General features: G+C 46.9%; 2 protein-coding genes across 3 annotated transcripts in view; one reads left to right on the top strand and one right to left on the bottom strand.

Moving 5' to 3' along the window:
• The window catches only part of TMEM272 (transmembrane protein 272), a 36,348-nt gene extending 15,669 nt beyond the window's left edge, over positions 1-20,679 (bottom strand). The window contains exons 1-2 of one of the 2 annotated variants that reach the window (XM_045567302.1): positions 20,415-20,679; positions 3,408-3,488 (exon numbers count right to left, since the gene is read on the bottom strand). In XM_045567302.1, coding sequence (XP_045423258.1) covers positions 3,408-3,465 — 58 coding nt within the window. In that variant the 5' untranslated portion in view covers positions 3,466-3,488; positions 20,415-20,679. Of the gene's footprint in view, positions 1-3,407; positions 3,489-10,527; positions 10,657-20,414 lie in introns of those variants that run through there. The other variant, XM_045567303.1, reaches the window with a different exon arrangement.
• A 685-nt stretch (positions 20,680-21,364) lies between these two features.
• CCDC70 (coiled-coil domain containing 70) lies at positions 21,365-22,248 on the top strand. Its single transcript, XM_045567301.1, has one exon. It carries the CDS (start codon positions 21,444-21,446, stop codon positions 22,110-22,112), a length of 669 nt encoding a protein of 222 aa, XP_045423257.1. The 5' UTR covers positions 21,365-21,443; the 3' UTR covers positions 22,113-22,248.
• Positions 22,249-27,685: the final 5,437 nt, after the last annotated feature.

Here is a 27,685-nt window from a genome sequence, read left to right as displayed (position 1 = left end):
CAGTCGTGAGGCTCAGGCAGGGCCCCAGGCGCTGACCCCGTGTGGGAATGAAGAGAAAAAGGAGTAAAAAATGACTCATGCTCTTGCTCGGGTGACAAGAATGGTGGAGCCGTTGACAGAAGTGTGGGATGGAAAGCGGCAGGGCTTTGGGGAAGGGATATGTTTGTTTCAGAATTCACTGCATGTAACGTGCCGGGTAAATGCACCGGAACCTGGGATTCCAGGGCTCCAGGAGTTTCTAAAACCACCTCCGTTGCCCACTTTCTTCACTTTCTAAAGGCTTTCAGTTACACCTGAACAGGCTGAGTTAGTAGGAAATACTGGGCCCTTCCTCAAACACTGGTGTTGCCAACTCTTTCCCCGATTCCTGAAAAGAGATGGAGACCTTGCGCTCCCTGGAGCCCACTGAGAGCAGTTCTGTGGGACTGTCCCAAGGAGAAGGGACAAGGGATGGGGGAGGAGCAGTAGAGGGGAGCCCATGCCAATGGAGTTCTCGGATGGAACCTGTGGCTGTGGCTCCTTCCTTGCAGCGCCCAAAGGGAATTGCTACAAGGCGCACCTGGGGAGTGGACACCCAGCCCCCAGGCTTGTAAAGACCCTGACATGCCAGGCTTGGCACCGGTGCTGGCCCACCAGCAAGGACAGGGTGTGCTGCTGCGCAGTTAGTGCAGAGAAGGGGGGGCCTTTGTGACGTTAAGGGGGTGACTGGAGGGAGAGGGAAACTCCTCTCACCTGGAAGAAGGGCACCTTTTCTTCCACCAAAAGCACCGTCTGTTCCTAAGCTGTGTGTCCTTGAGGCCACCACTACTAGGAGGACACCTTTGCAAAAGTCGCACAAAGGGTCCGTAGAGGCTCCTAATGGCCTTGCCACAGAGCAGAAGCATCCCCTGCCCCAGACCCACAACAGAGGTGAACCCGATGCCCCCCAACTCCCACACCTGAATTCTCCGGGACCCGCAATGCCCAGGCTTGACTCTCATGTTACTCTGACAAGTGGGAGCTTGTAGTCAGATTAATTTTACTTAGAGCAGTTTTAAAAGTACATTAAAAAAATTTTTTTTAAGTGCATTATTTCTCATTGCCAGAATTGTAGAATAAAACCTGCCACTCTCTATTCAGTACGCTGAGTTGCGTGAGCCTCTCTCATCTCTGGGGTGCTGCAAACACCACCCAGGGTCACGGCCCTGTCTTCCAGGCTTGGGTGGAAGGCCTCTCTCCCTGTGTCTCCCTGCAACTGGGCTCTAATCTGCTGCTGTCTCCGCGTGGAGTTAAAGAGGGCTTCCCGGGACCCCCCTGACAGGGGCAATGACCTGGGATCACCACACTTGTTCATTTAATTGAGTTATCCCGTGAGGGCCGCAGGCCGCTGCACACACTGCACATGCATTCATCACGATTTCACTGCTGCCCAGTCAGGGAAATCACCCTCCAGGGCAGCAGCAGGTCGCAGGGAAGCAAATGTTCCGCAGCAGAGAGACAGCTCAGCAGAGAGAGCGTGCCAGATGGGGAGGCCAAGGGCCAGGGCTGCACAGTGGCCCAGGAGAGCTCTAGAAAGCTCCTTCAGGTGGCTCGCTGGGGTCTGAGGGCACGGAGACCACCCTGCTCCCTTGACGGACACCCAGATGGACAGGCCACTCCTCTGAGACCCCAAACCTTAGCTAACTCCACACGTGGACAGGGACAGCCACAAATCAACCCAAGGGGATATCTGAAGATTGTTCTTAAAACATAATTTTTTCCCCTGATTCTGTAAGTATGTAAATTTATAGGAAATATGGAAGATGCAGAAAATAATACAGAAGAAAATTTAAAAGTCACTTGAAAGGAAAACACTATGGTATATGTGCACCAGATACATAAACACATGCATCTAGTGCACTATTTTATGAAGTCTGGGATCAGGCCAAGGAGTCCAATTTTTCCCAGCCTAAATCCTAAAAGGAAAACTAACTGTGAAAATTCTTAAACATTCACAGAAGTATAGAGAGTAGCAGAACAAACATTCAGATACCTGCCACTCAGGTTTTTGTCTGCATGGCTTTTCGTTTTGAGTTTTTAAACTTTGTAGTTGGAAATAATCCCAGCATGCATTTCCTAAGTATAAAGATGCCGTCTTACATAACCTTAGCACAGTGGCAGCTTCTTAAGTCTACACTGATACGATACTTTACCATCCATATTTCAATGTTGATGACCTAATAAAGTCCCTGGATCCAACGTAGGGTGAGGTATTGGTGTCACATCTCCTTTGCCCCTACTATGGTGTGAACGTGTCCCCCAAAGCTCATGTGTTGGAAACTTGACCCCCCGAAGCACCAGTGGTGGGAGGTGGGGGCTAATGAGAGGTGACTGGGCCACGGGGGCAGAGTGAGTAGATTGCTGCTGTCACCACGGGAGTGGGCTTGTTACAGAATGGGGAGTCCACCCCGTCTCTCTCTCTCTGTCCCCCATGTGATGATGCAGCAAGAAGACCCCTCAATCTTGGACTTCCACCCTCCATAACCGTGCGCCAATACATTTCTGTTCATTATAAGTGACCCAGTCTTTGGCAAGACAGCCCCCTTGACTGTAGAACATTTTCACAGCCATTCTTTATTTTCTATGATGTCGACATTTTTAAAGAATACAGTCTTCTCTGTTCTTCGTAACAAAACATTCCTCACCTTGTGTTTGTCAGATGTCCCTTTGTGTCTAGATTAAGGTTATGTATTCTTGGCTGCATTACTGCATAGGTGATGGCCATCTGTCCCTTGTTAGCGACGTTAATTTTAAACTCCAGTCAAAGTCTGGCCCAGTTTCTCCACTGTGTAATTATTTTTTTTCTCCCTTGCAATAAGGAGCCTGCAGTTCGACTTTAAGACAATGCAAACATCCTGCTTATCATTAACGTTTCCTCTTAGACTTAGCATCTGTTGAGGAGGCCTCGCCATCATCCAGCCTGAAGGTGGAGTTGTCCACAAAAGCAGGGAGATCTCCTTCAAGGATCAAGGAGACAGGTAGGTTGTGTATATGGGGCAGGGGAGTTACTTTCAGGAGGATACAGAGCAGCAGTATAGCCAATGGTGTCTCCTTTCCCCCTGGCAGTAAACTGACCTGTGTGTCTCCCCCCAGCCGAGGATCAGAGCCTCTGGGCAGAGGCTCAGCACCGCCGCCCACTCTGGCCCCCACACCGGTGTGCATGCTCCAGGGGTGAAGGGAGGCGGGCCTCAGAGCCATCCCTAAGATCAATAAGTAACGAGTAGAAGCAGAAGGCAGCCAACAGAGGGCAGGGCACTGTCCACCCCATCTCTATGCCAGGCCCACCCTGAGCCGAGCACAGAGCTTCCACACGACCCCCCCTGGCTTTAACTCATCATATGATCCCCAAATCCTACAAAACTAGGGCATTTCTTAGCACCGTGACTCACCATTGCTGGCGATTTTAGAAATGCACTGATGACACGCCTTCTCCAGACCTCCTGGCATCGTGCTTGCTTGCTGACAAAGTCCTGGAATCGAAAATAATTCATTAGAAAGGTTGGCAGAAGGATTTACTCAGCACCGACAAATACCTGTATGTGTGTCAGCTGTGGGCTGCATGGCCTCAGTCAGCCTGGGAGTCTGGGTGCCAGTGTCAGGCCTGGTCTGCTTGCAGGTGTGGCCTTGTCAGTGGTTGGTGGGGCTGAAAGAAACACCCCTTATTTCACAGATGAGGGAACCGAGCTCAGAGAGGTTAAGGGGCTCACCCCGCAACACCCAGACAGGAAGACACAAGACCCGGAGGGGAGATAAGAGCAGCTATCAGTCACTGAGCATGGCAGCACGCTGGGCATCGTGCTAGTTCTTTATGTACATCGCCTCATATTCAATCCCACAACGATCCTCTCTGGGAAGTATTATAGACTCTGTTTCACAGATGGAGCCTTGGAGACTCAGGTTAAGATTCACCCGAAAGCCAGAGCTGGCAGCAGGCAGAGCCCAAATTTGACCGAGGTATGTTATGGATCTGGGTGTAGCTGCTGGAGCCCTTCTCACTTCCGGACTCAGGTCTAGCGCTCCGCTCTCCAAGGGCCCGAAGTGGGAGGGGAGCCCTGGACGACCGGAGCAGGCTGGGCTGTGACCCGAGGGGCCTGGCTAGCTTTCGGCCTTCCCTGCGGACTGTGTGGTCTGAGCAAGGTAGTTGACACCGTGGGAAAGAGTTTCCCTTCCTGGGAAGAAATAGCCATAAATTTTAAATTCACAATACAAATCCACCCCATCAAGACAGCAGATTTTCCTGTGCAGTGGAATGGAGTGGCCCTGCAGACAGTCGGAGAGGAGGGGCATCCCTTGTCCCTTTGTCCCTGAGGCCTGGGTGTGGGCAGTTCTACCACTTCCTACTATTTCCTTGCTGGGGCGTGAGCCTCCCTGGGGGCTGGCGGGTTCGGACAGGATCTGGGCAAACATGCTGACTGTACACATAGCCTGTCCAGGAACGAGTCCCGAGGAGGCGCGGCTCCCTTTGAAGGCACACTTTCCACCGTCCTGCAGGGGTCTGCAAGCCAGGGGACCCAGCACCTTGGAAGCGCTGCCTTCGGGTCCTCCTGAGCGAACCAGGCCTTAGTGGGGGTGGGGAGGACATGTGGTGCAGGGACAGAGGTGGGGATGATGACGGAGGGACGACAGCGGGCTCTGGGCAGAGCCGCGGCTCACTGCAATTTCCTCCACGGCTAGTGGGTGTGGGCTGAGGGCAGGAGGCCATACCACTGGCAGCTCTTCCTCTGGCAGCTTCTCTCTCCAGCCGACTGACACACAGGCAGGGTGACTCGGCCAGAGCTTTAGGCTCCCAGGATCAGAATGAGATATGGGATTTTATTCCCTGTCACTGTGTTTCCAGGCTATGCCATGGCCGAAGCCTGGCTCTGGTGTCTGCAGGATGTTTACTGTGCGGGGAGGCAGCGTGACGGGAGATGGGACAGTCCCCAACCAGAGGCGCAGCCCCAGTGCCTGCCAAGGTCTTCCCCTGTTACCTCATTTCATCCCCCCACTTCCCCCAGGGGCAGGCATGCCCCCATTTTCCAGAGAAAACTGAGATTCCGATTAATTCGCTTGCTCAAGGTCACCCAGCTGGTAAGTGGTAGAACAGGGATTTAAGATGAGGCCTCTGTGACTATGTGAAACCAGGTCTCTGTGACTTCAAAGCCCACAATCTCTTCCCCTCATCCCAGAGCAAGAACAAAGGGGAAGAAACCTAGAAAGAAAAGGCTTCCTAAAGTGAGGCAGGAGCTATGCAAGGGGGTTATTGTATCTTCTTAATCAGTCCTGTGGATGCACCATCTTATTTAACCAGGTAAGGATTATTATCCCCATTTTACAGATGAGGAAACTGAGGATCAGAAAGTTAAGGACTCGCCCGAGATCACGCAGCTAGATTGGGACTCAAGTGTCTAAGAGCTGCCAAACTCGAGGTGCCTACTCTCTCTCGACCAGAACTGACTTGGACAGTTTTGATTGCAGGGAGGTGACAGGACACATAGCACCAGAGCTGAGCACCAAGGGTTTGGTGGCTCCTGAATCCCCTACAGAACTCAGTGCCTGGAGAGTCCCAGGTGTGCCTCTGCCGTGCCACCTGTTGATGCCACCTTTCCCACCTGCTCTTCTACTGGAAGCAACAGCGGAGGACGCGTGTGTGTGTCTTTGTCTCCCAGGCACATAGTATAGGTCTTCAATATGTTTAATGAATAATTCCACAAACTACTATTCAACTGTCCCTTCACAAGGCTCCATTTTTTCCACAATGTCTCTGTAAAAATTGTGGCTGGGGTGTCCTTACACACAGAAAATCAGGAAACCTGCAGCCCTGAGCAAACAACAGCTTCCTTCCGCATCCCTGTCCTTGGGCTTTTTTAAGGATCGAGGTGAAATTAGACCCGTTCTGTGGCCTAATGGGCTTTGCCAAGTGCACACGTTTTTTGTGAAACCGAAAGTAGGCCCTGAGTCATGGACAAAAGGCTACTGTACGACTTACAGATTTATTATCGATGGCCACACTTAATGAGGTCGATTACCACAACAGTGCTAAGCCACTTAAAACCCCGTCTGCAAAAAGCAACCCTCCTCTACCGAAGACAAGCCCAGTTACCTGGAGCAGGAAAAGTACAGCCCATCAGGGCTCCTAACGGCCCAGAAGGTCAGTTCCTTTCTTCACTCTTCTTGGGTGACAAGGAGGGCACCTCACATGAGACACAGAGCTCTCGCTCTTGTCCTGTGAGGGAGGCCCCTCCGCTCCCTCGGGGTCTGCTGAGGTGTCTGGAGTCCCCGGCAACACTACAGAGAAAGTCCCCAGCGCCTACACACCTGTCTTCCTGAGTCTCAGCCCCAGGTGTGCTACGTCCCTGCTCTGACAGCCCTTGTGGCGTTTAGGACTCGCGAACTGCAACAACCCAGGCCCCCTGTACCTGGGATACGGTACGGAAATGTCATTTAGAAGCTAGTGGACTTTTCTTCTCAGGGGTGGGTGTGGACCTCACATCTAGCCACGAAGCACATTTTTCTCCTACATTATAGAAGGGACGTAACAGAGGGAGGGGAAATAAGAGCAAACTGCTTATACTTGTGCTGTGGCATTGCTACTGATTTATAAATTTCCTTTGAAACACGTTCAATTGCTTCTTTCACACCCACAACCCAAGACATTCCAGTCTTTAAATCCACAATAGCTTTGTGGACACCATCCGTATTTGTCTGTGTCACTTTATAACAACACATTTGAACCTTGGGCCACTGGGATAATTTATGACTGGGGTAAGAGGTGCATGCTGTAGTTTCCTGTGAATCTTGAAGAATGACGTTCTGCTTCACAAAGCAGTATCAGGCTGCACATAGACTTTTCAAAATTCAAGTACCCTGAATTGGCTGTTCTCCTTAGCCACTACACGCAAATAATGGTAAAAACATCAATTAAAAAAACTATGATATCCTTATTGGTAATAATATTAGACCCAATGAGGCGGGAACCAGCAGAACCAAGCAACACAAGGCATAGGTACTAGATCCATTTTATAAATGAGGCGATTCTTATTCCTTCAAGCCTGTTATTTTCATAAACCGGCAAGATAGATGAGAACTAAAAAAAGAATGACGTGCTGTTAGTTCTGTCATGCCTTAAAGAATGTTCCCTAAGAGACAGGTAGCTGTGACAGTAGAACTCAGCTTTGGCACCCCCACCAGAAAGGGAAGGAAGAGGAATTCCATGTAGAATCCCAAATGCTGGTCAAGAAACTTGGCATATTGTGTTCAACTTCACTTATACGGAATACAGAGTTAGTTAAAACAGCCGTGAGGTGTCATTTTTCACCTACCCGATTGGCAAAGATTAAAGAGTTTAGGATTTTAGTGAGGAGGGAGGGAAACAGGGTTAAGGACACAGTGTCGGTGAGAATGTAGATGGGTGCCACTTGTTTGGAAGGGAATTCAGCACAACCTGTCACAATTTGTGTATGCAGTACGCAGGGTGTTATATATAATACGATGTCATTCATGTAACAATGTCTGCACATCTACGTAAATGCACCAAGCCACTGTGAATAACCATTGCCTATTGAGAGAGGTACAGGGAAACAGGGCCCCCAGGGCTGGGGTAGGGAAGAAAGCGCTGGAGAAGGGGACTATTTTCCCTTCTACTCTATACCCCAATATTGCCTTGATTTTTCCCCATGAGCATATTTTACCTTTAGGAGGCCAGTATTTTATCCATTAGGAACCCAGGCTTCTGTGTTTTACCTTTATAATTTAAAACTTTTTATTTAAAACCTTTTAACATTTAGGAGCATTATTTGAAAGGAAAAGTAGATTAACTGTTTTTCAAAAGTCCAGAAATTTTTTTTAAAAAGTATCTTGTAGTGGCATAGAAAAATAGGAAGGAGTAAGTCTACCTGGGAGCAGAAATGAAAAGGAAAGAGATGATATGATGGTGGCGGGGAGTATTTTTCTCTTTTGGAATATTTTCTTTAAAATTATGAAAGTAAATTAGCAGAAAAAAATTAGATCATAGAGAAAAGAAAATTACCTGTCGTTATAAACACCTGCAGAACTTCTAGCCTAACAAGTCTTAGTATTTTGGAGCTTTTCTTTTAAGTACATGCATACGTATACGCACATACGTTACGTACACACATGCACACATTTTAGACGGCTGTAACCATCAGGCATGTTAAACAAACACTTTACATTTGGATGTAAGGATTCTTTTTCTTTGTGGTCTTCATATCTATCATTTTCACAGCTGAACCATATTCCATAGAGTAGGCTATATCAAACTATATTTAACCATATCCTGTTGTTGGATATTTACTTTTCACTATTATAACTAACCCTTAGAGACATACCTATCCATGAAAATTGGGGTTTTTTTTTCATGCATTAGATAGCTCTCTTGGAATAAATCATTACTTAATTAAAAAGCATAAGCAATTTTTTTGCTTTTGAGATAAAATTGACTTCAGAAGAAGCTGTATCCATTTCCAGTGCCAACAGCAATATGAGAGTGCTAGTTTCACCACACCCTAGCCAGCACTGGGTGTTAGAGACACTAGAGCATTTTTTACTCCTTTCATAAGCAAAAGTGGAAATTAATACTTTTAACTTACATTTTCATTACTATTGCACAATAATATTGCACCAATAATATTACACATTCTTTCTAAGCTTGTTTCCAGTTGTATGTTCCCCTTTGTGAATTTGTTTTTATGACCTATAATATGGATTTATTTCAATTCAAAGCCCACAAAGAAAGCTGCAATTTGAGAAACTAGCAGTGAATCTGCTTTTTTATTCACTGAAATCACTGTGTGAATTTACAGATTCAAATATGCTACAAAAGACCTATTCACTATTATGGTGGAAATTTGAAAAACTCACAAAACACAATCACACACTCCCCCTAGCCTTTTCAAATGGCAGCTCTTCTAAGAGAGAGAGAGGGTCCCTCAAATACAGGAGACCTCAGTGGAGTGGATCCCTGCTAATGTTGGCAGTAATGACACAGCTTGTAGTCAATTTCTAAAAATTCCATCTACTAAGAAAATGCACATTTTTCTTATTTGGTAGAAATTTGAAACAGGAAGAGACTAGGGTCGTAGGCTGGGTAGTCCCTTCTCTCCAGTGAGAACAGTGACTTAGAAGCCCACCCTTGTGTATTCCTGTGATAGGATTGCGTGTCTCACACTTGCTTCTGCACAAATAAGGGTGTGATAATAGCCCTTGTTGTTTCCTCTCCTAGAACTTGAGTGATAATAAAAGACATGAAGGGAGTTAGTCAATAATCATGGCCAAATGACATTCTCAACACATTTTCCATTTTCATTCCAAATGGTATATCTCAGTGGTTCCCAACAAGAGGTGATTTGTCCCTTAAGGGACATTTGGCAATATCTGGAGACATTTTTAATAGTCATGACTGGGACAAGGGCTGTGAAAAATAGAGACCAGAAATATGCTAAACATCCTGCAAGAAACAGAGCAGTCCCCTGCAAGAAACAGAGCAGTCCCCCACAAGAAAGCATTATCTGGTCCAAAATGTCAGTAGTACTAGGTCTGAGAAACTCTTTTGTATCTAACATTCCCAGTTTTAGTGTTCACATTTATAAAACACTACTTTATGTTAAACCTCTGATTTGTGTCATAAATCAACAGTGAACCTGTATGTGTAGGTGTGTAAGTTTTTAACACGTAGCACCGGGTCAGCATTTAGCATTACTTATTTTTACCCCAAAGCTCCAACCTGAAGCAGCAACACATCTTTGATGTGGTGACTGTGTTTTTAGTGATTGACCTGGTAAATGAAACTGCTCATTCCTAAATTAGATGTGAAAAGCTCATTGCTTGGTCTGTAATAAACATTGAATGTTAGACATTAACTGTGCCCATATCCGTTCCTTCAAAGACCGGTATTGCTGAACAGTTGCAACAAACGTTTGGGGTGCTCAGGACACAACCCTTTCTTCTCTGTAGCTCTCTGTGTGTCCTGTGCTCTTTCCTCCCCTAACTATGCCCTCATTTATGAATCCAGTGGAGGCGACTGGATTCATGTGTCCCTACTGTGTCCAAGAGGGGTTCCACCCCCTCTCTAGAATTTCTTCATCGCTTGGCTCCTATGAAATGAAAAATGTACTTCTGTTGAGCTCTACCACACTGTTAAAATGACCAGGCCAAAGGCACCTGCTCAGAGCCCCGCTAGGTGAGACACGGAGGTGACATCTGTGATCGCCACTCGCTGCCCTGTGGTCGGCAAGTTGTTCCTGGCAGCCCAGCATAGCAAGCGCGCCTCCGCCCTGCGGCTCGTCACCCCTTACCGTTATCCCCTCCGCTGGGAAAACCATTTTCTTTGGACTTAGGGAAGATCGTTTCCTTTCTCTCCACACAGTTAAGAAAAGCGCTTCCACAAGGCACTCATTTCCTTTCCAGGAAGCATAAATCAGCACATTGTCGTCTTCCTATGAATGACTCGGAGAAACCGTCTGCTAGGAGTGTGTCCAACTTTGCGGGCTGCACGGAGCCGCCCCGACTCACCTTCCCAGCCGAGCGCGCGCGGGATCCAGAGGCGGCCGCGCTCAGCGGCGCGGGGGCCGCGTCCCGGGCCAGCTCCGTGGGGCTCCGCTTCCTCGCGGCTCCCCTGCCTGTCGCAGCTCGCTGTCTCTCTTTCTGGCTTTGGAGTTCTCTCCTGCAGCGCGACAGCACCTCGCGGCTTTTCCTCTCAGGGGCGGATGATCTGCATCGCCCTCTGCCCCGCGTGGGGACAGCGCCCCCGCGCCAGCGCTCGCACCCCGGAGCGGTCCCCAGGCCGCGAGGGGGCAGCACAGCAGCCGGGGAAGGGGCTCCAGCTTTGGGGACCTTTTGCGCTCCTCTTGCCCCTCGCCTTACCCGCCTGCCGGCGCGCGCGAGCGAGAGTGCGCTGCACGGGGCTTGCTTGGGAAAGAGGGTGGACGTGCGCCATCCACGCGCGCTGGCGACGTGACAGGTGCCTTATGTACTTGAGGACTGCCCCGTGGAGGAGGACCCTCCCCCCACTCCGTTCCAGATGCCACATCGGAGACAGAGTGACGTTACAGGGTCGCAGAACGGTGCCCCGTGGCATTAACTTTCTAACAGCTGCCGTCTTAGACACGAAACAGGCTATCTGAGGGGCTGTGTCGTCGATGTAAGCAAGCAGCCAGCAGCACAAGTTCTCCACTGTCGATTTATAAGAAGTGCGGAGACACTACTAAAAATGCAGATTCCCCACCGCCCAAAGATTGTGAACCGTAGGTCTGGCCTTGGCTCCAGGAATCTGCATTTTAGACTCTGCTAAGTCTCGGGTGCTCCATGGACCGGACTTCGAGGAATAGTGGCATCATGTGACATTAAAGGCATCCTCCAACCCTGGCATTGTACGCTTTTTGTTGTTGTTTTAGTGGAAAAGGCAGGGCAATAGGGACAGGACTGGGTGAGATGACTAACAGACAATGTAAGGAGCTGCTCGGATTCAAGGCTGCCCCTGCACTTGCTCGGCCTGGGAGTGGAGCCTCCTAAAATCCGGGGCCCTAGGCCACTCTCCCATCCCTGAATCCACACTGACCACACCACTCCCCGTGGTGGGTGGGGCAGAGGAGCAGGAAGGGAGGGGCCCCATCCAAGGAAAGGATGTGTAGCCACATAAGGACGTTTCTTTCATGGACCAACCACATATACGACCATGGTCCCAGAAGATTATAATGAAGCACAAAAATTTCCTACTGCCTAGTGATGTCATAGTGTGACACATTCCTCACTGTAGTGATGCTGGTGTAAACTAGCCTACTGCACTGCCAGTCACATAAAAGCCTAGCACATGCAAGACTGTGCTGCTGGTTTGTGTATTTACTATACCATACTTTGTATCATTATTTTAGAGTGCGCTTCTTCTATTTTGTATATTTTTTTTAAAAGTTAACTGTAAAACAGCCTCAGGCAGGTCTTTCAGGAGGTATTCCAAAAGAAGGAATCTTTATCATAGGAGATGACAGCTCCATGCGTGTTTTTGCCCCTCAAGACCTTCCAAGGGGTAAAACTAAAGTTTGTTGGATAAAAAATAGAAAAAAGAAAAGAAAGAAGACCTTCCAATGGGACAAGATGTGGAGGTGGAAGACAATGATATTGATTATCTTGACCCTGTGTAGGCATAGACAAATGTGTGTGTTTGCTTCTTAGTTTTTAACAAAAAAAGTTTAAAGAGTAAAAAAAAAAAAAGATAAAACCAGAAAAAATCTTATAGAATAAGGATATACAGGTAGAAAATATTTCTGTATGTCTACACAATGTTTGTGTTTTAAGCTAAGTGTTATTATAAAAGAGTCAAAAAGTTTAAAAAAATTAAAAAGTTTATAAAGTAAAAAAAGTTAGAGTATGCTAAGGTTAATTTATCCTTGAAGATAGAAAAATATTTTTTATAAATGTAGTGTAGCCTAAGTGCACAGTGTTTATAAAGTCTACAGTAGTGTGCAGTAATGTCCCGGCCTTCACATTCACTCACCTGTCACTGACTCACCCAGAGCAACTTGCAGTTGTGCAAGCTCCATTCATGGTAAGTAAAAATGTACCACTTAAAAAATCTTTTATACGGTGTTTTTACCGTACCTTTTCTATGTTTAGATACACAAATACTCCCCATTGTGTTACAATTGCCTACAGTATTCAGGACAGTCACATGCCCTGCGGGGTGTGTAGCCTAGGAGATATATACCATTTAGCCTAGGTGTGCAGTAGATTACACCATTTAGGTTTGGGTAAGTGCACTCTGTGATGTTCACACAAGGACAAAATCACCTAACAGTGCATTTCTCAGAACGTGTTCCCATTGTTCAGTGACACGTGACTGTTCTTGAATCTCTTCACACACTGAGCAAGTTGAAGTAGAGTGGTTGCAAGCAGCAAGGCCGGAGCCTTACAGATTCCGTGCTCCCATGGCGGCATCAGGGAGCACATGGTGATGAACAGCCTGGCCTGGAGCTGGCGTGTTTCAGCCCAGGGGTCAAAAGAGACAGCATTTCAGGTGATAGGGCAGGCTTCCTGGGAGTGATGGGGGTGACCCAGAGATTAGCAGTTGACAGAGGAAGCAGCTGCTGTCCCTAGGGTTGATGAATGGAAAACCACTGCTGCAAGTGCTGCCCAAAGCAAGGTAGGTGCTGTTGATATCCCCATTTCACAGAGGAACAGCATGAGGCACAGAGAGATTAAGGTTGGATAGCTACTAAATGTGTAATGAATTTAAACTCAGGCACTGTGATACAGACTCCATGCTCTGATCCATTACCCTTTTGCCATTTGAATAAAGGGCACCTTGGGGGAAACAATAGTAGAATTGAATGAAAGTTGAATTCAGAGTATGAATTTTTTATGCATGTTGTTAGTTGAGGTGGCCCTGCTGGTAAAAGTGAGTTCATTCATTCATTGAACAAATACTGCTTACTCCAAGCCAGACACTGAATAAAAGGATTATTTCATAAAATCCAACATATTCCATAAGGAATTTTAATTCAAATGAGTTAATGAGTGTACGCCTGAATTTAAGCACAAAGGAGTCTGTGACTTACTGACGGTATGCCTGACTTCTTGACAGAACTGTAGAAATGAAAGCAGACTGCAGTTGCCCAAAGACCAGGCTGTGTACCCCATCAGGAGCAATCAGAAAGCCAATGGACACTGATGAGTGTTCGCTCTCTCTTTTCCCCAAGATTATGCAAAAGATTATTATTTTTGTCTTTTCCTGTGTTTTATTCCCAAATAAATGCGTTCTGTGTAACCATTCTCATTCTCTTCATGCTTTCCTTGGAGAGTTTTCCATTCTGTTACTCTTCTGTTTCAGTCACTTTGTCTATATTTGCCATCTGCTAAACCTGACAGCTTCCTAATTTGGGAGAAAGGCTTCAGGCTCCCTCACTTGAACTTCTACCTGAGTCAAAAAGCATTTCAACAGAAGCTCTCATTTCCTTTTTCACTTTTGTCAGTGTTATAATTTTCCTGAAGATAATTTAAGAAAACGAGAAACAGGATGTCTGAGTCCTAAACTAGTTCATAGTCCAGAAGAAGAATTAAACAACATTCAACCCCTGATCGGTACTACAACCTGGATGAATACTGAGGTCATCATGCTAAGTGAAAGAAGCCACTCACAAAAGGGCAAATACTGTGTGATTGCACTCATGTGAAGTACATAGAATAGTCTCCTTTCACAGAGATGGTGTAGAGTGGTGGTTGCCAGAGGCTGAGGGGAGGAGAGAATGAGGAGCTATTGTTTATTAAGTATGGAGTTTCAGTTTTGCAAGACAAAAAAGAGACTGATTGCACAACTGTGTGAATACACTTGACACTATTGAACTGTACACTTAAAAGTGGTTAAGATGGTAAGTTTGATGTTATGTGTATTTTACCACAATTTTATAAACACACTGACTCCTGGGTCTGGGGAGTTGGGGGGAGTCAAGCCCTAACATTCTAAGGAACCGGTAGTTGTACAAGGTGCTCCGGGAAAATCCCAGGGTCTCCTTCAGGGCAGGCTGTCAGGTTGCCAGCCTCAGCCCATTTACTCAGGGCTCTCACACGACTGGAGCCTTAGCATGGGCTTGAGGAAAGGAACAATGCCTGTCTTCTTGTCCCTAACTTGTGGGCGTGTGTCAGGGTTGGGGAGATGCACAGCGCCACCTGCTGGGGGCTCTTTGCCCTCGCTCCCACCGCCTCCTGCGGGCTGTCCACCTTTCCGTGTGCCCGGCTGTCTCATTGAGAAACAGTTGCCTTTCCCAGCTGTTTCTTAGCTGCAGCCTTGGCAGCTGGCGCTCTCCTACCTGGGGTCCTAAGGCAGAAGACATTGTAGCAGCTGGCTCTTCCTAATCTTTCTCAGATATTTATTTTTCCGGATTACTTTTTTTAAGGTGGTTATTTAGTCAAGTTTCTCCTGGAGGACGAGAGGGAAACTTCGGTAATTTTGTGTGAGATTGCATTAAGTTTAAATATCAATTTGGGGAGAATTGGCATTCTACTCTTATTTTTTCCTGATTGTTATCAATTCTAAAATTTTAAGTGATTCTCTCATCTACAAGTAATGATGATTTCTTCCTTTCTAATATTTGTACCTCTCGTTTAATTTCCTTGTCTAATATATTGGCTATTGTATACAAAATTGTGAGTGCTAGCCACTTTGTCTTGTTCTTGATTTTAATAATATCTTCAGGGATGATTTTTTTAAAACATTTAAAAAGTGGACAAGGGCCCTGACCCATAAGAATGGAGGCACCAATCAGAAGAGTTAGCAGCTGTAGCTGGTTGGTACCATTAAATCACTGTGCAATTATGGACACATAGCCCTGAGTGTTTTATCATTAAGCATGATGTTGTTTGCTGATTTGTAATAAATGTAAAATAATATTAATTCATATTTTATCAAGAATTTTTTCTCAGGATAGAATCAAAGGTCTTTATAACCTGGTTTCAGCCTGTCTTTCCAGCCTGGTAATTCTCAACATGGTTCAACATCCACCTGCCCACTCATAAATCCTTCTGCAACTCTCTAGCATTAAAAGGTCCAGTCATGCAAAACAAGGGCTTAAGGATCTGACCCCTGAGTTCCCACACCTTTCTTACGGGCTGTTCTCTGTCTTGGAAACCCTTCCCACTAAGAACCTGCAAACACACCCAGCTTTCAGGTCTCAGCCCAGACATCCCTTCAGAAATATTCCTCGACTATCTCCTGCTTTCTGTGCACCCCAGTCAAGAAAGAGTTGATCCCTTTCTCCTTCATGTACCCCAGTGTATCCTGGACACATGTCTATGGTGTTTTTCACACTATGTTTGTATTTTGTTGTTTCCATTTTTTCTCCATTTGTGGACTGTGAGCTCCTCTATCCTTAACAGTGAGCACAGGGTTTGACGCTTATTTAGCACTCAACTAACATTTGTTGAATAAATGAATGAATGCAAAAATCAGTAAATCTCATGCTGAGCATGAAGATTTATCACGTAAAATGGATATAACATTTTTAAAAATGTTAATTGGATGTATTTTCCTTTGCTTTAACTTATGATGCCATAGTAAGGAAAAGAGCAAGTACCACGGTTCTGATTATCTATTGCTGTGTAACCTCTCCAAGCTAAGGAGTATAAACAACAATGATCATTCACTATCTCTCTCAGTTCTAGAGGTTGGCAGGCCTCAGCTGAGAGGTTTTTACTTGAGTCGCTCACATGAATGCAGACAATGGCTGGGGTTTCAGTCATCTGAAGGTATCCTCACTCACATGTACAGTGGCAGCTGATGCTAGCTGTGGCTAGGACCTCAGCTGGGACCATGAGCCAGAACTGCATGAACCTTTTCATGTACCCTGGGCTTCTATTCCAGCATGTGGGCTAGAATTTAAGAACAAGTGTACTAAGAGAGAACCAGAGGAAACTATCACCTTTTATGATCTAGCCTCAGAAATAGTGGTTTGCTGGTAAATGTTTATCAACCAGTGCTGTGTGTGTGTGTGTGTGTGTGTGTGTGTGTGTGTGTGTGTGATTTGTAGCATTTGCCATATATTTGTAGCATTTATATCTCATGATATAAATAATCCCTCTATGCCTGTTTCAGGCTGTGAGCATGGAGTTGGGAGCAGATAAACACTCTGGCTGGCTGGTTGAAAGGGCTCCAGCACCCTGCTGTGCAGCACACCACCACTTTTCCTGTGCTCTGTTGGCTTAAGCAACCAAAAGTCCACCTAGGTTCAAGGGGAAAGGGATGACTTTGCCTCTTGATGGGGCATTGGTGAAGTCACAGTGTAAGAAGAGTATGGATGGGGGATATTAAGGCCATCTTTGGAAAATCCAATCTGCCACAACCACCAAGAACAAAGATCCAAAGGAATCCACACAGGCAAATGTGATGTAAAGAATGTCCCCAGAAATAGGCAAGATGAGGAAAAGTCCTTCTGCCACCGGAAGAAGAAACTGGGGAAGGCAAGGATGAAAACTTTTCAAGGATAAAAAGTGTAATGGCAAGGAGTAAAAGCATAGAAATCACATATATATAGAGAGAGAAAACCTGCCAGTAGAGATCTTTTCCTCTGCTTCTTATTTGAAACTCTATTCATTCATTCAGTCAATAATTAATACATCAATAATTAATAAATCAAGGTGTAAATAGGATGGGTTTCTTATGAGGCCTCTCTGTATCTTGCAGATGGCCACCTTCTTCCTGTGTCTTCAAATAGTCTCACCTCTGTGTGTGTCTGTGTCCTAATTTCCTCTTCTTAGAAAGACACCCATTATATTGGACTAAGGTCCACCCTATTGACTTCATTTTAACTCCATTACTTCTTTTTTTTTCTTTTTTCTTCCTTCCTTTCCTCCTTCCTTCCTTTCTCTTTTCTTTCCTTCCTTCCTTTCTCTTTCTTTCCTCCTTCCTTCTTTCCTTCCTTCCTTCCTCTTTCCTTCTCTCACCCCAAGTAGAGTGCAGTGGCATCATCACAGCTCACTGCAGCCTCAAACTCCTGGGCTCAAGTGATCCTCCTGCCTCAGCCTACCAAGGAGCTGGAACTACAGGCGTGCACCACCACACCCAGCTAATTTTTCTATTTTTGGTAGAGATCAGATCTAGGTCTTGCTCTTGCTCAGGCTGGTCTCAAACTCCTGACCTCAAGCAATCCTCCTGCCTCGGCCCCCCAGAGCACTAGGATTACAGGTGTGAGTCACTGTGCCCAGCTTCTGTTACGTCTTTAAAGGTTTTATCTCAAATACAGTCATATTCTGAGGTACTGGGGTATGAGGGTTAGGACTTCAGCATATGAATTTGGAGGGGTGGCACAACTCAGCCCATAACACCTGCCAAATAATGGCCAAAAACTTTCAAATTTGATGAAAAACTGCATCCAATCTGCATATCCAAGAAGCTCACCAAACTCCAAGTAGGATAAACTCAAAGAGATCCACACCATGACACATCACAAGCAAACTGTCAAAGACAAAGACAAAGAATCTTGGAAGCAGCGAGGGAAGTCATTCACCACGTACAAATCCCTCACTGCAAGTGATTTCCCAGCAGCCCACTCCTGGAGACAATCCAGACAGAATCTGAGGTCATAATCATTGGTGAGTCATCAACTGCACCATCCCATTGATGAAGTCAAAGATGGAAGATGGAGAAGTCTTTCAGACCTTTCAGGTGCTCTCTCCTTTCCTTCAAGTCTCTAGTTCAGGGCCCCTTCTTTGCCCTCTCCATCCTGTGGGGCAGGACGGAGAGGTCCACAGGGGTCACCGCAGGCAGTGTTGGGGTGAGGCCGCACCCACATCACTAGGGATCTGACATGACAATGATGCCCTGACCTCTGAGGGCTACAGGACTTGCCCAGTTGGGAAACAGCTAAACAGTAGGTAACTGTTGGCTTTAGATTGTCTAGTATTTGTTCTAATCATAAGGTAATATATAACATTTCCCTTAAAAATAAGTTCCTAGTCTTAAAGTATAATTATGAAGACTAGGCAGGTTTCTTTAATTCATGTTTTATATCTACATAGATGCACATCTAGTTTTATATTGTAGTTTATATCTAAGTATACATCTACGTATTTGATATGGTACTTATTTTATTTCTTTCTCAAAGATAGTTTAGTAGTAACTTGAGAAAAACTTGGAGATGAATTTTTTCCAACATTCTAACCCACGAAACTGTCGTTCATTCAGCCAATATTTCCTGAACATCTATCTTGTGCCAGACATTGTTCTGGATGCTGGACATAGAGATGGGAGATGACAGGAGGGGCATACACTCAGCCTGAGCTTGGCAAGGGGGCATCAGGAGAGGCTTCCTGGAGGAGATGACTCCTTATCTGAGTCTTGAAGAATCATCTAGGTGAACTGAAGTGAGGCTGGGCAAGGCTATCCAGGGAGAGAGACCAGCACAGCATGGAAGTGGGAGAGAGCTTAGCATATTTGAGAGCTTTTAGACAAAGAACCATAATAGGACATAATATACCAAATCAAAGTTCCAAACTTCAATTAAATTCTGCTCAATTCAACCAACATTTTTATCAATTCCCTCCTACATGCACAGCTCTATATTAGATGCTGGGTTACAGAGATGTCAGGATGACATATCCACACATCATTTCAATCAAGTATGACAAGTATTAATAACAGGAGTACATCGAGACAGGGACATCAGGGAGGTGGTGAGGAACCTTGTCTGGAGGGTTCGAGGAGCTTTCAGAGGGCCAGGGATGAATAGGAATTCAAGCCCACAGCAGGAGGAAAAGGTAATCTCTGCACAGGACATGGCATGTGCTTCTGCGTAGAGGCGGGAGACTGCAGACAGGGTCCTGAGAACTGAATATACCTCATTGTCACTGAATCTTAGAGTTGAGTGGAGACTGGGTAGGATAGCAGGACTCCGGTTGCACAGGGCCTTACTAGGGTGTTTGGTTTTGATATTTGTGCTATGGGGTCTTTGAAGGTGTGTAAGCAGGTGTGAGACGATGGGACAGTGATTTGGAAACGCCCCTAGGGCCACAGAGTAGGGGGCAGATGGGAGGGTGATGTGGCTTTAAGAAATGTTAAGTAGGAGAGCTTGATGGTTGATGAAAAGTCTGGTAAGGGAGAGGAAGAGGTCAAGGATGAGCCCCAGGTTTCTGGCTTGTGTGACTGGGTGGCTGCCCACAGTGCACACACACACACACACACACACACACACACACACACGCCAGCTGTGTGCCTTTCCTTCTCCCCCACTCCCTGCTCCCAAACTAGAAATGGGAAGACACACACAGGGAAAGCCCCTACAATCTCGAAAGGTCTCATGTTGCTCCTCAGCACGGTGTTTAGTGAGGTCCACTGAGTGAGGCCAGACGCTGGCAGCTTCCTCCAGAAAGCACAGAATGGAAACCAAAGCCCTTGCTGTGCGCACGCGCCCTGTATCATGCTGCTCTGGGGTCTCCCCTGCACCCTAACCGCTAGCCCCTGCCCTGTCCTTTTCCTCACCCCTCGCCCCACCTTTGTAGTTGCTGGAATTTCTGTGGCCAGTTCTGACATCTGACACCTCAGATACTTGACAACAATTTGGAGATCTTTCTCCCTCTCTCTCCCTCTCTCTCCTTTCCTTCTTTCTTTCTTTCCTCCCTTCTTTCTGTTTCCTTTTTTCTTCCCCCGCCCACTTCCTGCTCCCGCTTTTATTTCATTGTGTAATATACTGTATTAATTGAGGTACATAAAATATCCATATACAGCTTAACACATTTTTATAATGACACACATGAAACCACCGCCCACGCAAGGAAACAGAACACTGCCAGCCCCGCAGAAGCCCCTCGCAAGTGCTCACTTAATCACAGCCCTGAGTCCCAACCCACCACCCCCGCACGAGTAACTGCTGTCCTGACTCTGGGACGCACTTCCTCGCTTTTCTTTTTTGTGAACTTACCTAAGTATGTTCCTCTAAACAGTGGAGTTTAGTCTTGCTTCTTTTGGAACTTTATTCTTTGAAATTCCTTGCTCCTCCTTCTTTCTGCATTGTGTTTATAAGACTCCCCCACACTGTCGTAGTAGGTAGCTGTGCTGTCCATCATGTGGAGATGCCGCCATTTTTTATTCCATTCTATTGTGACCGTCATTGGATTGTTTCCCGTATTGAGCTCTTATGAACAAAGCTCCTCGAACATGCTTGTATGTGTATCCTGATCACAGTTTGTAAGTTTCCTCAGGGCTTGTATCTGGGACTGGAGCTGCTGGGTAAATGTGGCATCTTCATAACTGTTAGCTATTATGCAATATTGTGTGAGAGTCCTCTTGCCCCACATCCTCACCAACATTTACCATTGCCTCTCACCTTTTTGTTTTAAACCTCCGTTCCCAAAACAGACTCCTCTACTAAGACAGACTCCCCTAGGTCAGTGGGCCTCACCCTCTGTGTCCCAGGAGGCTTGGAGCAGAGGACAGTCACATGTGAGGCCCCTGCTGTGAGCATCCGCCCCCCACCTCCACCCCAGGAGGATATGAGCACTCCCAAGTGAGAAGGCCCAAACCTTAAGTTAATTCTGAGTGATTTAACAAAAGTCAGTTCTTTCTGGGCTGTGGGACTTTTAGTGACACACCTTTTACCATGTCACACTTGTGTGCTCTGATGCCCTGGTTTAGAACCACTGTCCTTGTGGGCTGAGAATCGGTGCAGCCTTGAGTGTGAATGTACTGACAGCCTCTTCAGCCCAAGACCACGACCACCCAGCACGTTTCTCTACTGAAGCTTGTCCCTCACAAACGCCACCACAAGGACAAAGAGAGCAGGGGTCAAATTTTCCCAAACAGTATGGACCTGAGGGCTGCCCCTGGCATGTGGTACTCATGGACGTGTTCTCTCTGGTGCCCCCACAGGGTTTTTAACCAGCTGACCTGGACTTGGCCAGCGGCCCTGCCCTCCATCGCGGCCACCCTGCCATTCTGGCTGGCGAGGAAGATGTTCCCCTTCAACGTGGGCAAATGGATGGGGCTCGCCTGCGTCCGATCCCTGGTGTCATCTCCTCCCAGTATTCGCCGGAAGAAACTCATCCACAAGCTGCAGGAGGAAAAGGCTTTTCGGGAAGAGATGAGAACCTTCCGTGAGAAAATAGAAGACTTCAGGGAAGAGATGTGGAATTTCCGAGGCAAGATCCGTGCTTTCCGGAGCCAGATCTTGGATTTTTGGGAAGAGGAGAGACCTTTCTGGGAAGAGGAGAAAACCTTCTGGAAAGAGGAGCAAACCTTCTGGGAAATGGAAAAATCTTTCCGGGAAAAAGAGAAAATTTTCTGGAAAAAATACCGTACCTTCTGGAAGGAGGATAAGGCCTTCTGGAAAGAGGACAATGCCTTATGGGAAAGAGACCGGAACCTTCTTCAGGAGGACAAGGCTCTGTGGGAGGAAGAAAAGGCCCTGTGGGTAGAGGAAAGAGCCCTCCTGGAGGAGGAGAAGGCCCTGTGGAAAGACAAAAAGTCCCTCTGGGAGGAAGAGAATGCCCTCTGGGAGGAAGAGAAGGCCTTCTGGGTAGAAGGTGGCGGCCGCCTTGCTGGGGAGCGGATGCCAGAGGCCGGGCCCTACCAGGCCCTCGGAGGGCAGCGATTGCCAGCCTCCTCCCGAGGCAGGGCCTAGTGCACACAGGACATGCAGGGCCGCGTGGGGTCCAGACTGCTGGATTGAGATTCAAGTCCAGGGTGATCCCATGTGCTGAAGAAAAAATGCACTTATTCGTCTCCTTGCTTTGAAAGACCTAATAAAATCCTGAGGAGACGTTGTGGAAAACCAACTTCCTGAAGGAAGGCTGGCTGTGTTTTTTCCAGGTTTTGTGTTTCTCCAAGGTCATATTCCCACTTTCAGGCTGTATTGCTGGCCACAGAGTCCCATCCCGGGCAGTTCACAATGACTGTGGTCTGTGCAGGTGTTTAGGGGCAGAGACACTGTGGCTTTCTCTGAAAGAGTAAGACTGGGGCGGAACGGCCCAGGCAGCACAGCCAGAGGACACAGGGATGGAGAGGGGCTGGGACCGTTCTGCCTCGGCCACACTGGGGGCATAGTGTGGGGGCCTGGCGTGGGCTCTCATCTTTCCAGAAAAGGCCACAGTGCTGTCAGCAATTCATCTGTGCCTCTTCCTCACCCAGCAGATCACTTGGAACACACAGGCAGAATCCCCTAACAATCCACTCACTGGTAGTTCTGAGTCCATCACGCTTCTCAACTGCACGCTCTCCGGCGGCATGAGAAAGGGGCCTTAGCATTGGGCTGAGGTTCAAGAGTGCAGCCCACAGAGGCATGGACCTTCCCTGACAATGGGGTTAAGTGACCCATGGGATGATCTCAGAGTTATAAGAGAGTCTTCCCAAACGGGCCCACTCAAACAGGTCTCATTATCGATTCCTTCCTTTGGGTTTCCTGCCTTCATTCATTTCAAAATTACAATGCCCCTGGGAGGCAATATATTAAATGAATGTACACTAATGTGGTCAAACAACTTATGTGCCCAACTTTTCTTCTGGGGATGGAGTAATGAAATGGTCTAAATGGGGATTGGTCCAGAAACGATCAGAACTGGGGGAGTAACAAATGCCAAGGCAAACGTGTCCTGCTGTCCCTTTTCTCAGGCCTGGTCCTCATCATTATTAACACATGAGCTTCCCTTGCTTCTGTGGGTCCCCTTCCACAAGCACTTTCACACTTGCCAACTCATGTGACCTTCACCACAACTCTGTGGGCTGACAGGGAAGGTGCACAAACCCATTGTACAGATGAGGAAACAGAGACCCAGAGCAGAAATGATTGCATGTGGCCAGCAAGTAGCAAACGGAAGGATCGGGACTAGAACCTACGCCTGCCATCTGCCTCTTGGCACTCCAGTCCTTCCCTAACGCTGCCCTAGTTCATGGGATGGGACTGCAGAGCGGCTCGGCCAACAATGGTGTCAGTTCTGGGTGAGCCTTAAAATGTCTTGGGATCTCACTATGCCTTGGGGTGGTGGCGGTGGAGAGATGGGGAGGGGACAGGACAAGGGACTTTACGAAGTTTCCTAGCCATGCTGAACAGAGACATTCCTGGTGTCAGGAGAGTGGGCTGACTCCCAGGAGCAGCTGGGCCTCTGTGGCTCTAGATCACTCTGGAAAAGTCTGGGTTCCCTGTAAGGCCCCTGATGCTCAGAGGCATCCAGTCCTGCATAGTAGGAGCAGTTTCTCCTGGGCCACAGTCCCATCCTCAGCTCCCCACGGCTCCCTGCGCAAAGACGCTGGCAAGCTGTGGCACAGCAGGCTGGCATGGAGAATCAGGTTCCAGGAGAGGCTGCCAGGGGCCCACACTCAAGATCTCCGCAGTGGACGGTGCACAGGGTGGCAGGAGCCCCAGTGCAGCAAAGGCTGCAGATTCGACAATCCCCAGGGATTGTGTCAAAGATAAAATCAGAGTGTTGATCTTAAGATCAAAGAAATGTAAAGGCAGGAGGTAGGAGGTGCAGTGAGTAGAAATGACCCCTAACAGCGTCCCCCAGAATCCACTGGGGCAGACAGCTGTTGTTTGACAGAGGAGAGGATGGTGGGTCCCTCTGGGACTCTATCCTTCGCCCAGCAAACAGCTGTGAACTTCTGTCCCCAGGCTGTCCTCTTCCCTGTAGGTGGGGAGGTGGGCAGGTGAACAGACCTGTGCCTCGAGGCAGGGAGGGCTGGGAGAGACAGCCCATGGGGGGCTCCCATGGTGACTTTTACCTACTGAGCAAGTGGGGAGAGTGTGGGGCAGGAAAAGGGTGATGTCTGGGTGACGCCTAACAGGCAAGGTCAGGGCCTGAGAGAGCCCATCGATTTGAGGGATCGTGGGGGACACAGGACAGGGGATCGGACTAGCACAGCTGACACAACGACTGTGGGCAACAGAGAGCCACTGAAGAATTTCCAAGAAGGGAATAACATATTTAGATTCAAATTTTAGACACAACATGTGGCTACTCCGCGGACCAGCAGCCTTGGCCTCACCCGGGAGCTTGTGGAAATGCGGCTCTCGGACAAGGTCCCCAATGGCTTTAGAGTCAGAGGTGCATTTCCGCAGAGTGAGTGAGGGAGGGAGGCTGGTGTGGAGAAAGGATGGGGACATTCAGCGGGTTGTGGAGGAACCAGAGGAAGGTTCTGGAGCCTCCCAGGCGGCAGTGGGGTTGGTGAAGAGAGGCAGGTAGCTTGGAGAGTTGCTGGGAGGAAATGACGGTTCACTAGGGAAAAGGGGGGTTGGATTTGGGCAGGACGGGAGAGGCAGGGATCAAGGATGCTTAGTCACCAGAACACCATGTTACCCAAACTGTAGGCGGCATATTTTAAGCCCTCTAGGCCATCTCCTTAAAGCCCTTCTCTCTCTTGACTTGGGGTAGGAGGTAGCCTCTCCCGTCTCTTTCCCTTTGGTGGCAGTAGAGGGATTCTCTTTATAAAGAAATCTTCCAAAATTCCCCAGAAATTTCCTACTTTTGACCCTTTAGTATTTTCAATGTGTGTGGGTAAGGGTTTAGAAGTTATGTAAACAGGTTTTAGAAACTTCCTTGGTAAATTCTTCTGGAATTTGGTGTCTATTGTCTCCTAGTGCTTCAGCCAAAATTTCCTTTTAATATTTTGTTACATCTCTATAGAATTCAGACTAATTAGATGACTGTAGCCAGCCCACACCTCACTGTAACCTCATGAGAGACCTCAGCTAGAATCACCCAGCTAAGCTGTTCTAGGATTCCTAACCCACAGAAATTGTAAAATAATACAAGTTTATTTTTTTAAGCCATGAAGTTTCAGGGTAATTTGTTATGTAGCAATAGATAACTAATGATTCTCCCCAACCACCACCACCTCCCCCCACACACATAATTTCCAGGCTTCCTTCCCCACTCAGCTCCCATGTCTTTGTGCTCATCTTCCTCAACGGTTCTGCAGCCTTATCTTCCAACCCACTTTTTGAACTTTTCATTCTTGTTGTGTCATATTGCTAATAACTCTTTTTCGTTTTTCTGAATATTCCAAGCATTTTGTTCTTGTTTTAGAAATGAAATGTCTTATTTCTCAGAGGATGTTAATAATACTCTATTAACTTTTAAAAATTTCTTTTCTGTGTATAGCCTCTATTTTCTCCAAGTTACAGTTATCTGTTAATTTTAGGCTTTGTCATATTAGAGGCTTTCCTAAAGTGCCTGATGATCCCTGGACATCTGCTTATGTTTAAGAGAGGAGCAATAAAACAGTTACTGGAAGTTCTTTGTGCATGGGTAAGTCCCCGGAGTTAGCACTTCTAGGCCTGTTCTCCTGAAATGGTTAAATTCTCCAAAGAAGATACTTCTAGTCTCCTAGACAAAGATAAGTGGGGGAAGTTAAACATGAAAAAAAAAAAAAAAAGAGGCCTGGTCCAGGAGTTCCATCTTCCAAATAATGAGATCCAGAAAGAAGAAAGGCAAAGAATATAGAGGAAGAAATGGTCAAAGAAATCATTCAAGACCATGTCCCAGAACACAAATTTGCAGATGGAAAGGGCACATGAGTGCCAAGAACAGTAGATGAAAATAGTCCAACCAGGACATATTACCATGGAATTTCAGAGCACTGGGGGCAAAAAGAAGATCCTAAAATCTCCCAGAGAGAGAAAGAGAGAGGGGAAGAGAGCAAGAAAAAGTAGAAAATTAAAAAGTCACATAAAAAAAGACCAGAAACCAAAATAGCTTCAGATTCCTCACATGCCACAGGAAGATGTTGGAATAGCGGAAGACAAGGAAACAACAATGTCCACATTCTGAGTGAAACTATTTCCAACTACAAGTTTTATACCCAGCCAAATTATCAAGAGAATAGCCTAAAGGCATTTTCAGGCACACGGGATCTCAATTGACCACTAATACATCCTTTTCTGGGAAGCCCCACCACAATAAGGGAGTTAAGCGAGACAAGGGCAGAAGTGACCCCAGGAAACAGGAGACCCAACACAGGGGCCAGGGGAGGGGAGACAGCAGGGGACAACTGTGGCCCAGGCCCAGACAGGATCCCAGTCAAGAAGGCATTAAAAAAGACTTTTTCAAGAGGTGAAATTGATGGAATACCTGAAGTAATTGAATGTGTTAAGAGGAGAGAATGTGAGCATAAATAAGTGGTAAGTATGGAGAAAACTCAGCAACTAGGGGGAAAACAACAGTTTTATATTAATGTAAAATAAAGATTTGTGCAGGAAAGAAAAATAGCTATGGTATACTACATACACAGCTGTGAATCACATTTACATAATTATGTAAACATGCATACCAAATAGTGATCAACCCAAATTACAATACACAATACTGGAAAGAGAGGGGAGATGGGAAATCTGCTCATTTTTTTATTGTGGGAAATTATTATATAATGCCTAATACTGAAAATTCAAAAGATTGCAAGATAAGCATATTATTTAAAGCCATGTTTCTCAAGCTTTCCCATACATGGAATCACCAGGAGGGCTTGTTAATTCAGGGCATCCGGAGGATTGCTCTGCTCCAGCCCCCTCTGCTCCAGCCACACAGAACATCTCTCCCTTTTCCGAACCTGCTTCGCTCCCTGTGACGCTGGACTCTTGCACTCATCACTTCCCTCAGCCTTCCCCATGATGAGCTCACATTCAACCTTTGAGTATCAGCCTAGATTGGGCTGCCTCTGGGGAGCCTTTCTTGACCTTGTTATCTGAGTGGGGGATCCTTCTGGGGTCCCTCTCGCACCTGCACTTCCCCCGGCCCAGCATCAGCTACCCTGAGGGGACTCCTCTAGCAGACTGTGAGGTGCAGAGGGCAGAGACGATGCAGGGAATTGTCGAGAGGCTTTGTGGCTGCCCAACACTTTGGAATACCCTTGTGAACAACTGTGAACCCAAAAGGGTCAATCCTTCAAGATGGACCCTGTGTGGCTAAAGGCCTAAATGTAAAATAGAGCCAAGTGGCTATTTGCTCACTAAAGGTAACACACTTATTCTGAGTTCCCCGAAACCCACATAGCTCTGTTCAACACTGGGATGGTTAGAGCTCACCTGAACCAACCAATCAGGGCTTAGCTGTGTCAACCAACTGGAACTAAGTTTCAATCCTTCATTTTCATAAACTGACCTGATTTGGAACTTTTACTATAAAGCCTGAGTGAACCCTCTCTTTGTTCTCTGGAATGCACATCTTTGTTTTACATCAAAGGCTGTATCTCTCAGGTTTATAAACT

Source organism: Lemur catta, chromosome 13, assembly GCF_020740605.2.
Source record: "Lemur catta isolate mLemCat1 chromosome 13, mLemCat1.pri, whole genome shotgun sequence".
NCBI lineage: Eukaryota > Metazoa > Chordata > Mammalia > Primates > Lemuridae > Lemur > Lemur catta.
The sequence above is the reverse complement of the archived record's forward strand: the minus strand, read 5'-3'. Positions and strand labels throughout refer to the sequence as shown.